Source organism: Acipenser ruthenus, chromosome 25 (genome assembly GCF_902713425.1).
Source record: "Acipenser ruthenus chromosome 25, fAciRut3.2 maternal haplotype, whole genome shotgun sequence".
NCBI classification, from domain to species: Eukaryota; Metazoa; Chordata; class Actinopteri; order Acipenseriformes; family Acipenseridae; genus Acipenser; species Acipenser ruthenus.
Genome location: NC_081213.1, coordinates 21036714 through 21049485, shown reverse-complemented (window position 1 = coordinate 21049485; position 12772 = coordinate 21036714). Strand labels below are relative to the sequence as shown.

General features: G+C 35.1%; 1 protein-coding gene across 2 annotated transcripts in view; it reads left to right on the top strand.

The window, feature by feature from the left end:
* The window catches only part of LOC117964006 (contactin-4-like), a 78516-nt gene that overhangs the window by 51455 nt on the left and 14289 nt on the right, over nucleotides 1-12772 (top strand). The window contains exons 5-14 of one of the 2 annotated variants that reach the window (XM_059000186.1): nucleotides 441-536; nucleotides 3349-3552; nucleotides 4302-4404; nucleotides 4620-4804; nucleotides 6700-6842; nucleotides 7471-7600; nucleotides 7866-8016; nucleotides 10892-11019; nucleotides 11746-11921; nucleotides 12603-12720. In XM_059000186.1, the coding sequence (XP_058856169.1) occupies nucleotides 441-536; nucleotides 3349-3552; nucleotides 4302-4404; nucleotides 4620-4804; nucleotides 6700-6842; nucleotides 7471-7600; nucleotides 7866-8016; nucleotides 10892-11019; nucleotides 11746-11921; nucleotides 12603-12720 (1434 nt within the window). Of the gene's footprint in view, nucleotides 1-440; nucleotides 537-3348; nucleotides 3553-4301; nucleotides 4405-4619; nucleotides 4805-6699; nucleotides 6843-7245; nucleotides 7308-7470; nucleotides 7601-7865; nucleotides 8017-10891; nucleotides 11020-11745; nucleotides 11922-12602; nucleotides 12721-12772 lie in introns of those variants that run through there. The other variant, XM_059000187.1, reaches the window with a different exon arrangement.

Sequence of the window (12772 nt, the reverse complement as noted above, 5' to 3'; positions counted from 1 at the left end):
GTACAAGATTTATGAAGCCAGAAGGATGTCAAAGACAGATTTGATAAATATATCTAAACAGTCTATTCAATCTTTTTACATTTTAAGGTTAAAACAGTTCTAGATTTTAAATGATTTTGCAGAGAAAGGTGGATGATTTTTTATACAATATGTCAGTGGCTATACAAGTGAAACTCCATGAATAATTCAACGTCCACAGTTATCAGAACACAAAGTCTGCTCTGTTGTCTGATCTTTTCAAGAAAGCATGGTTAAGGAACAAAAAGTAATTGAATAGGAATGTACAATGTGTGTAAAATGGAGGAGTCAACATGTTTTAAGCTTATTTAGGTAAAATATATATTTTTGTTTAGTTTTGTTTTTTAAATACAGTGTTGCCAGTAAACAGCATTTGTCAATAACGGTTATGGTTAAACAAATAACTTGTTATTTTTCTCCAGATCTTGAAAACTTCAACAGTAAATTAAGAAATGCAGTACCAGTTCGAGAGGGACAGGCTGTTGTACTGCTGTGTGGACCACCACCACATTCAGGAGGTAAGGCAGTTAACCCTATATGATAAACCTCACCAATCGTCTCAGCCAATCAGGTTCTGTATCCCACAGTATGATGCCCTCTAAAAGCTAACTGAATTTAGAAGCTCACTGTAAACAGTGACATACATCTCAAGCAGCCTGTTATCCAGTACAAAATATAGCCCAAAACATTTAAAAACACAAATACATGTGTTTGGTGTATAATACCATTAATATCTTCTGCAGATGGCATTACCTGTAGATAATTTACCTTTTATTTCGTTAAGTGGAGATAATTAAGGGTTCTTTAACTAGCAGGTAATGACTGAGTGGGAAAGCTAAGCATAAGTGTCAACAGCTAGGTGACTGAAGGATGCCCACTAGAAAAAAAAAGTATATCTTTTGATATTTTATTTTATAGCAAACCAGAATTGAGCCTCAAAGGTTTTGCAATAGTTACTTTTTTTGACGTTTTTGTTCCTTTCTGCCTCATTAGGTGGAATAATACTAAAGAGTATGCCAGTATGAAAGTGCACATTAAGTGATTTTTTTAAGGCCTAAATTAGTCTACCTGCTGTTTGATGGCAGGGTATTAATTTGTTGGACCAGTCAGTCATGAAGCATCAGCTAAAAGCTAGATATAACATATGGAGGTTATATTTAAACACCAAACTAGAAAAAAGGAAGCTGGAGGTATCTCTATTTTAAGGGTGTATATAAATGAATGACACTATGTACTGCATTATCAAATAATGTGTTAGTTAGAATTTTGGTTAAACAACTCGTGTTTTATTTTAGGTTGAAATTGGCATTAGTTTATTAAATAGTTTTGCTCATAAAAAAAAAAAAAGAAGTTGAACTGACCCATTAAATATTATTATTGAGGCACTGTAACAGACAGCCCTGCTTGCATGGCATGGTTCGAAACAGGAGATTCACAAAATGAGATCCTAGCCGTGTTTTTCCAGTATAGCCTGGCACTAGAGAGCCATGAATGCGAGTGTTTTGCAATGTTACTGCTGCGTTCTATGACAGACCTACCTCGGTGCAGTAAACAAACATTTTTCAGACAAAATCTTTACAAAAGAAGTGAAATAGCGACACCGAAGGCACGAGTACATATTTTCCGATAAATATATATTTGTTGTTCTTCTTAACAGTGTTTATGGATCACAAGTCAGCTGTTTGGGTCAAGTAGCCACAGTGAATAACTCCATCTTGCATCACATGATCAGGGCCCCGAATAATTTGAATGCGTTTCTTTTTTTTTTCTTTTGCACATTTTTCAATTGTTCAGTTATTTTTGGTTGTTTTCGGTATATATGTCCATAATTCCTTTATTTATTATCCAATATGTTCAAGTTTTGTTGTATGCTGTCAGATTTGAGCTGGCCATGCCAAAAAAAAAAATTTATAAACAATAAATCATTTTCTAAAAAGCATCTCTCTTTTTCTGTGGTTTTTGTTATCTGTACTAAACAAACACAGTCTTAGACTATTTAACTTTTTTTTAAGGAAGCAGTGTGTGTACATTCATTTCATGTATGACATGTACCTGTATCCTTTATAGTTAAAGAGTTATAGGCACACATCTAACAACAGTAAAATAAAACAGGCAAAAATAGCTTGGACCCTAAAGAGTTAATAATATTACAGTGTCTGTAATATAAAATAGATTTGGTGGAACCAAACATACAGGACATTTAACTGTTCCAGTGCAGCTTGTCATTGGGCTCCACTTCCAGCAAGTTGCTGGAGGACAGCCTCTGCAAGTTGCATGTTGCAGGTTATCAAAAGTGCAGTCAAATCATGTTGTCAAAAATGAAATTAATAGAAATGTGAGAGGAACAGCAGCAGAGCAGCTGCAATCAATACGTTGAAAAGAGTATACAGATGGATTGGACACCACAGAAATGCTACAAAACATGTGGCAAGCAGCTAGCTGTCTTGTCTATCAGGACCCACAGAATGTGCAGCAAATAAGTGTACCGAGCAATAAGGTGACATAATAAGTTACTGTAAGTAATACAAAGACCCTTGAGTGCAAGCAGTAAAAATAGTAACAGAATTAAAACTGAATTAAAGCAAGACTTGGATTCAGATTGGAAATGGACAAGTCCACATCGGAATGTTTAACCAATTCACTTCTCAGGGGTCATCTATACAAAAGCTGTTAAATATTTGATCTACTGAAACTCTGTACTAAAATTAATGGTAAATTATTGAATTGTAGTGTCAGAGTCAAAAAATATATGAATACTGTCTCAGAATACTAGATGCATAAACAGATTTGTTTTGCCTACCCTAAAGTTGTGACATTAGTCATCTGATTACCATCTGTTTTCTAACATTACGGGCGCTCAACTAGACCCAAGTCCCTACAGAATTTTACTGTTTAGCTAGTATGATATTATTTGTCTGCCCAGCTACATGCTTGGGATAATGGGTGCATATTGGACATCTGGTGAACTTTTCTTCTGACATTTATATACTGTAGCATCTCCAAGGGAGAAGCATCATACTTTGTTTATTAAAAATACTTGTGGTGATCTCTGTATTATAAGGTCATGCTGCCCTGGTTGGGGTTGAGATCCTTATCAAATCTTCATTTATATTGTCTGAAGTTGTTAGCCCAGAGCTAATTCAAACTTTTTAAGTATTTGTTACTGTATGTGAAGCATTATGTATGAGGGTGGGACAAATAACTTCTAATCATATTAGTCTACCAGTGGTAATTTATATCTAAATGATATATTCATAGCAAGTATTATAACATATTTAACACAACTCTTTTACCCTGTATAATACAATTCTTTCTTCTTTTTTTTTTTAGAACTAACATACTCATGGATTTTCAATGAGCATCCAAACTTTGTGCAGCAGGACAGTCGTCGGTTTGTGTCACAAAAGACAGGAAATTTATACATAGCAAAAGTGGAAGCATCAGACGTAGGCAATTACACCTGCGTAGTCAGGAACGTTGTAACCAACACCATCGCTTTGAGTTCTCCAACTCCTGTAGTACTACGGAGGGATGGTAAGTTTTTTTATTATTATTAGATACATTGCTTTCACAGACTGAAGTGTCACCAGTCTCGGACTATCTTACCTCAGGTAAGTCCAAGTTTACTTCCAATCAGGGTTTGTGAAACCAGACAAGTACTATGCGTTGTGTAGTATACAGCAAATAATGAATGAAACAAAGGTACAAAACAAACCAATGCTGGCTAGCAGCATGGAAGTAGGTTATTAAAACACTACATTTCAGCTGCCAAGACCCAAGGCTGCATTCATTTTGCTCAGAAACCTTAAGAAGGTTAATCAGCTTGGTGTCTAAACAACACTGATCCCAGTAGAAGAATGAGGCAAATTGGTGAATCATTGAACTTGGTTCTGGCAGTCATTCCACTCATATTTCAGCTCCTTCTTCATTGCTGCCAACTGCTCACTGATCACTGTCTCTTTTCATTGCTTCTTGCAAAAATATTGAAATTACAAGAACATGGCATTCCAGAGAGTCAATATTAACCCAAGTACAGCCTTGTTGCTGCAGATAATTTGTCATTTCACTTATGCTTTTCAAGGACTCAAATGCAAAAATTACAGATCTATTAATACTGCGTTTTGTAGACTTTTAAAATCGTGTTCTGAGTGAGTTTAACAGAGGTGGGTTATTTGATGGTTTTCTGTTTTTACGGAGCTAAATAAGTGACAGCTGCTTTTGATGGAAAGATTTTGCTAAGCTAGGACAGCAAGAATTCTAATAATCCTGTTTCATTTCAACAGCTGTGATGGGAGAATATGAGCCCAAAATAGAAGTTCAATTTTCAGACATAGTTTCTGTTGCTAAAGGATCATCAGTAAAGCTGGAATGCTTTGCCTTGGGAAAGTAAGTCTGAACAGTTTTAATTAATGCATAAGCACTGAACAGCCACATGAATAGCAATCTGTTAAAAGCAATTACTGCTTACAAGGTAAAACAACAACATGCAACACTGATCACAGACAACTGTCTATTAGCAAAATAAGTGCTGCTAATAGTGGTTATTTGGGGACTATTTTTGGACCTTGTTATTTTTTTTTTGTTTGTTTAAACCTGCCTAGCCCTGTCCCTGTAATAACATGGAGAAGAGCAGACGGTGCCCCTTTCACAGGCAAAGTAAAAATGAATAGTTCCAATGGGATCCTTGAAATTCCATACTTCCAGCAAGAGGATGCAGGTGCATATGAATGTACTGCTGAAAACTCAAGAGGAAAGAATACTGCAAGAGGAAGGCTGACCTTCTATGGTATGTTCTTGGATTGATTCACATAAAATAGTTCCCATTGAATTCTAATGGGTGAAAACAGTTTTCTCTTTGCACAACTATGCCACTGTTACAGGACACATGTAATCTTTGTTATGTTTAGTTCTGTACTGGTGCCATGTATTGCTGTATTATGCAGTTACACTTAAGCTTGGTAGGTGTGGTTTGTTGTTTTAAAGGGAAAGTCTTGTTGGTATCTGACAAGTTGTGCCCTTGAGATCTAGCATTGCAAATGAGTGAACTGGAATTGCAGTAGAAAGCAGGAAGAATGCCAGTACACAGATTTCTCTTTCATTTCTCAACCGCTTGACCCGAGTGTTTATTCTGATTGAGGCTGGGACCAAATCAAAACTTTGACAACCCGCTAATCACACTTAACACAACTGTATTTGATAGCATTTTTTTTGTGTAAGTATCTAATTTCTTCTACTCCTAAAAAGAACATGCTATTAAATACAGTTTTGTTAAGTGTGATTAGCAGGTTGTAAAGTTTTGATTTGGTCCCAGCCTTAGTCTCATTGTTATGATCAGTGCCAAGGCTTTACTTTTTATATGTTTTCTCTGGGGCTACATCAGGATCCAGTGCTTTTCAATAGTCTGTTCTATGCAATGGGGTGAGCTGCTATCTCACAACACCATGGACACTGGAATGGGATTCAATCCTACTATTCTAAAGCCCCTCTCTCAAATTCAACCGATAGTTGATTCCAGTTTGGAGTTCTATGCATGTGTTATGAGGTAAACTCCAGACAGCAACAACGTCAAAGGCCAGTCAAATTCTCTTATTCATGGCAGAGAAAAAGGACCTTTAAGATGTTGTACACTTGTTTACACAGACTGAAACCTCAAGGGGATATACAGAAATGGTGAAAAAATAGTCAATCAGAATTCGAGTAAGATAAATCCAGTCTAAATGAGACTTCCTTTTTAACTGTCACATTTTAATTTGGTAAAATGAATCAAGAGTTGGTGCTCTAATTAAATGTGTCAGATAACACAATATACCTAATGGCATCATCACTCTAAATGAAGTTATCTAATTATTGTCAGAGTTCACTGAAGCAATCCTAATTAAAATGGTTGTTCTATTAATTATATAGTGAGAGTAATTTAATAACTATTATTTTCTCATACTGTGATAGGGTATTAGGCAGACAAGAGTATCCAGAATGAATTTGTACCAATTAACCTTTTAAGTTTTGGGCTTTTGTGGGTTCTAAAGATGATAATCTTTTGTTAAGCACAGATATCATAGGGAAAAAAACTTAAAAAAACATGTTTGTTTGCCAGTTAAAGGACAAACTTCAGTAAAGAATGTTTCCCTAAAGACTTTGTACTGTATTGTACTGTGCGTGTGATGACCTTCATTTTTGCATTTACTTTTATCAACAGTACAGTACTACTTATGCAGCAGGAAACTTGTTTTAGCATTGTATTATTTTCCCCTACATGGCTGGTCCTGACGAATCCATTGTACCTAATCCAGGGTAGACAACATTGGCCTTTACATATCAGCGTTTCTCTTCTCAGAATTATTGTCCGTCAGTCTATTGAGAGTTGAGGTGCCAATTTAACTTTTCACAAAGGATGAAAGCAAAAAAAAACACAATTGATTTTAATATATATATATATATATATATATATATATATATATATATATATATATATATATATATATATATATATATATATCTCCATATCTGTGTATTTTTTAGTCATTGAACAACTTCTAGTAACTTCATAACTGTACACATCTAATTTTCAGTTTCAGCTCCAATTATGTTATTACAGTATACAGCTAAAATGGGACTATAACCATATGGTTTGTCTACAACTACTATAAGATTTACAATAATTATTTTACTCTTCACTCATAGATTTTGAACACCTGCAGTGGGTCCAGACACTGAAAGATTCCTATATGGCTATTGAAGACACTCTTTTCTGGGAGTGTAAAGCCAGTGGAAAGCCAAACCCTATGTACAGGTGGTTGAAGAATGGAGACCCTCTGGTATTGGAGGTAAGTATGTATTGATATGTGCCTTGCTTGTTGATTAGAAAATGTACTTAAATAATTACACAGCTAAAACTTTTGATATACTGTTTTAATCAGATTCATTTCTGTATGTTTGTATGCATATATTTCACCCTGTGGGATATATTGTAGATTTATTATAGAAACATTACATGATTGGCTGACAATAAAGTGCTTAGATTTAAAAGTGTTAAGAGTGTTCATGGGCAAAGTATGACAGAATCCAATTATCCTTGATTAGATCGTTGTACTATGCACCCAGTGCACACGCTTTTTGATTGCATGTAACAAAACTGTTTTACTTGTCTTATAGATCATGTATTAGACAGCCAGTGAAATCAATAAAACATTGGAAGCATGTGTTCTAAGGAAAGGTCATGCAAACTTCTAGGGCAGATTGAATTAAGTTTATTGAATGCTACCAAGCTTATGGACAGCTTGCTGTTTAAAGTAATTACTGATTTTCGTCATTTTCGAAGTCGTGGCTATACAGAATACCATAACAATTGCATTATTTTTTGTGTAAAGTGAAAGGTTAACTAGCGTGTTCTGTACCAAAAACTACATTTATGAAGCAAATTAAGTTTTATGTGCTGTTGTTCTTTATCAACAGGACAGAATTCAAGTTGAAAATAGTTGGTTAACAATTACAAGACTCAATTTGACTGATTCAGGAATGTATCAGTGCTTAGCAGAAAACAATCATGGGACCATCTATGCTAGTGCAGAGCTTAAAGTTATAGGTAAGCAGAATAATTTTATGGTAGTAGCATGACAATACAATGTGCATGGAATAAAACTTAAAATTGTCAAGAAAGTATGTATGTGTCTATGCATTTATGTAAATTGTAAACTGTAATCCAAGCTGATTCTATCCAAACCTTAATAAATGAACCTTATTATTTGCCCTTTTTTGGGCAGAGACAGATCTGTAAATGTTTCAAAGGGTAATGTGTTAGCCTGCTGTGCTACCTTGGCAATTATATAACTATGCTCTTTCTGTCTCAGCTTCTCCACCAGATTTTTCCAGAAGTCCAGTGAAAAAAACAACACTTATCCCAGCAGGTGGGGAAGTTATTATTGAGTGCAGGCCCAAAGCCTCCCCGAGAGCAACGTTCTCTTGGAAGAAGGGCATTGAGGTTCTCAAGGAAAACAAAAGGTAAACCAATTGAAAAAAAAGTACAAATCACATTAAGAAAATGCACTTATGCCATTATAATGTTCTCCTAAAAATTATATAAATGTGGCATGCTGTACACACTGTAGTTTTTTTTTTTTCCTGGCAACAGGTATTTTGTATGCAGCGTATAAGAAAAACACTTATCTGTGGACCTTTGTATGAACATTCTTTAAGTTCATGGTATTTACAATGCTTTAACTTGCTTTCACACAATGTACAGTGTTAACCTGTTCATACTTTCTGCACTTAACCATTCTTACCTTGGCAACCCTCAGTAAACTTTCATAAGGGTCTACTTAAAAGTGCTATATACATTTGTTTGTATCTTTGCCTGAGTGTGTAAGGGTTGGTCCAGTTGGAGAAAAAGGGTAAAAGTAAAAAAAAAAAAAAGTTGCCTTCAATAATGCCTGTATTGAAATTTGGTCACAGATTTTTATGAGGCACCGGTTATTCTACCAAAACTTGTAGAGCATGCTTACCTTAGTTGGTATTAAGACACTGGGATAAAGCAATACTAGCTTTTAGCACCAGACATGTTCTGCAGTGTTGCACAAGTAAATGTTCATTTCCTACAGCAAGGGCAGCATCTTGATGGAATGCAGTGCCAAAGGATATTACTACCGTTACCTTGCTTAATGTCTTTAAACAAAGACTTATTGGAACTTGGTTGATACATTTTTGTGTGGTCATCTTTGCAGACACAGATACTTGATGGCTCCGATAGGAACGAGGATATATCCTGAAGTAGTGTTGATTGCTAGCTGCAGCAAGCCAAGCTATTCCAGTGTTCTTGATGATGAACTGTAGCAAGTGCCAGTAATTAGAATTTATAAAGAGCATGCCATCTGTCTCTGTGAACTACAGAACACCCTCGCTATAACGCTCTTCATTATAACAAACCTTCAGCTATAACGAACCTGGCCCCTGGACCCCAAATAAAAAAATTAAAAAAAGATAATATAAGCACACACTGTCAACACCCCGGTCTGTATGCACAGGATGCCACCTCCGCAGTGAAGTCAACTCTTTTAATAAAAAGCATGCGCTGTGTAACTATGCATCTGAAACGAAAATAATTTCATGTTGCAACAAATCTGGAAACTATATTGATCGTTTAAAAAAAGCAGTAGCGCAGGCATATCTCTGTCGTGAATATAGGTTGTCAAAAGGCACTTTTTTGGCTTTTTCGGGGCCAGTGTTGAGCAACAAAACAATTAAAATGCCTGTAGACACCACATGACGTATAAAAGACAAACACATTATATATATTCTTGATAGTACAGTAGTGAAACAATTATCTGTTTGCCTTCAAAGTTCATAGCCCAGCAGAGGTTTGATTTACAGAAAAGACAAGGTCACCCTTTCAGAACTTAGTACTAGGGGCAATATTTTTTCTAGTAATGATTCAATTCATCTTTTCTATTTGAGACTTTAGTTTCCTCTATGGATTGGAACTCCCACATGGATTGGACAGATATGCTGCTTCTGCTTATAATTGACACTTGACCTAAACTTGCTAATGGTATCCAGTAAAGTTTTATATGTATCGCTGCAATATAGATACAGTGCATATTGCATCATGCTTTTGTATAGTAATTCTTAACACTACCAATAAAATAACACATTATGTCACGTGGATGTGGATGTTGAGGTTTATTTGGCAATGTTGCCATTCATCTCCAAAAAAAGTTTTTTTGAGTCATAGTCTAGCCTATAGAAAACCCTATAATGGCGAAGTCCAAAGTGGTAGTCCAATAAATTCTTTGATATCCCCTTTTGTTGATATCAGTCTTTATTCTGTTCTATAACCTTCAGGAATGGGTTACACACCTTTTATTGCATTGATGTAATCACAGAGACTTGGAGAAAAGACTTCAGTCATAAAGTCATTCTAGTTTGTATTGTACCTTTTCAGACTGCACCTTTCCTCTCCCACTCATTTTGTGATGTGATAAGTCTTCGGTCATTTAAGCCTCACAAGGATTATTTCAAATATGCAAATGAAGTAGATTATTGTCATGAATGTATTTAAATGACATAGTATAATCCACCCATGGTCCTGCTATAAATATAAAGATCAGAGGTAAATACATGATAATTAGTAGCAACAAATATACAAATGAATGCTTCTTTAAAAGGTTTAAATATATAGAATATGTTTGGGCCATTTCAAGAAAATTGTGTGACTGATCACCAAAAGGTGGTTATTGGTATGACAAGCATTTACTTGGCTAGCTAAAAAAGTTATGTATGTTGATTCTGATGAAGTTTAAAGCTTGTGCAACCACATCAGTTAAACCCTCGCTTGCAGACTATGTGGTTGCTGGTTTTCTTCCACCCTCCTCTCTGTTATGCTTGGTACTTTTTATGAACTTAAAGAATCATAAATATCTGAGCATCATCTGTTGGGATAAATAGTCCTGTCAACAGGGATTAAGTGAAAGCGCCTGTAGATTTGTTAGCCCAAACCTTGTACATTTTTTATTATACTATGCATTTGTTATGAGATTCTGTTCTGCATGCTGAAGATGTTTGCAATCAAGTGACATACTTTTTCATAATACTGACACCTGTTATATCATTTAAAATATCTTTGGCAGGGAATATGTATGGTACTGACATCTAATGGTTTTCAGCCAAATACACTCAACATAACTGGTTACACACAGAATTGGCCATCATTCTCAAGCATTTTGAAATCATTTTATCATGAGTTAAGCATGTACCAGCCTCTACACATATAAAAGATAATTGGTATTGAACGGCAATTGAACTGCATTGTAAAAGTTCAATGCACTTGTATATGTCTTTGGTGATCTGTGGTTTGTTCACTGTAAAATATGTTTGTCACCAGGATAACATTTCTTGAGGATGGGAGCCTTCGAATCGGCAATATAACCAAATTAGATGGAGGAAGATATACATGTGTAGCGAGAAATGCATTTGGAAAGTCCAGCAGCACAGGAAGCTTGGTGGTAAAAGGTAAGCCTTTAGAAGTGTGATTTTAATGTATTTTCAAGATGGTGTTGAAATAAATAAATAACCCAAGCATGAAATTGATAATGAAATATATAGTTGTTTTATGTTCCTAGTTGTCTGACAGTAACATAACTCATTCTAGGCTTTGTCAGCTATGAGTTATTGGTTTTGTGGCTATGTCCAAGAAAATCATTTGGCACCTACTGAAGAAAGTTTATGCAGTATCGCTCTAAAGTAATACATTAAATGCTTACTTTAAAAATGAACATGCTGTGTTCATTACTATTAATCACTTTAAAAGTATACAGATTATGTTGAAGAACTGCTATTTTTATGAGAAAGTGAAATATCTATTTTCTAGTTCTTATATGTCTTTGCTGAATATGCCACCTAGATGCTATTTATTTCCCATTAAGATATTATTATTATTATTATTAGTAGCATTGATATTATTATTATAAGCTAGTTCAACATTTTGTCACTGGAAACTATCAAAACATGCACTCTGTCTTCTACATTTACATTATGTGGTACAGTGAAAACCACTTTAAAAAATCACTGGTAATTTGATGAAGAGCATATTATAATTGTATCGCTTTCTGTAATCAAAATTAAATTACACAAACATGACAACATTATAAGGTTCTCATCTTACCATCATTGTCAATTTGTTTTTATTTCTGATAATTGCAGTCAATCTCAACTGTTTATTTTTGTTGTTTTTCTTAGATCCAACAAAGATTATTTTGCCACCTTTAAGCATAGATGCAACTGTTGGGGAAAGCATTGTTCTACCATGCGAAGTATCCAAAGATTCTACACTAGATGTCACTTTCAAATGGTTTTTTAATGGGAAGCTAATAGATTTTAACCGACAAGGGGACCACTATGAAAAAATTGGAGGAGTAAGTATTTAAAGCCAATCCCAGATAAGACCACTGTGACACCAGTATTGATAATATGTTGATTGAATCCAGCAAGCTTACAGTATTTGGTTCAAACAGCCTTGGTAGAGTCTCGGCATTTCTTAAAATGTTCTACTGGGGGATTTTTTTTTTTTTTAAGCTCTGATGAAAAAAATGATCAGATTTTCTACACTGTATTTTTGCTTTTTGTCTTTGAATGATCGAGGAGAGTAACATTATTGAATTCAAAGATCAATAGTGTAAGTGCGCCACATGAGCAGCCAAAAGGACGGGTGTCTGGAAACCCTGAAATGGGCCATGCGTAATTGGTCAGAAATGATAGTAACCCAAACATGTCCCTGCTGGGCATGGATTGTAGAGTAATGTGTTGGTGACAGAAAATAATGTTAACTGCTCATCTGATGCAGGGCATTTCAAATTCTGAAAACAAGTTAGCAGTGAATAATGAGCTGAACCATGAAAGTTTCATTTGGGATTTGGAAAATGCTCAAATGTATGGTATTTTAAATCTTTTGTTTGTTTTTTTTTCATTAGAAGGGGCGGGGTGTTTAGGGATTGTGGATAATCCATTGACAGCTGTATACATTTCTTATACATGTGTTTTAATGTGCTCCATAAATTGTTCTGTCTGGTGACATTTTATATTAAATTTCCTTTTAGAGTTCTGCTGGTGATCTGATGATCAGAAACATTCAACTGAATAATGCTGGGAAATATGTCTGTATGGTGCATACAGTTGTGGATACTGTGTCAGCAGCTGCAGACCTAATTGTTAGAGGTACATTCGTGGAATAGTGTCTGTTTAAAATGATTTGGTTGTGTTAAGACAT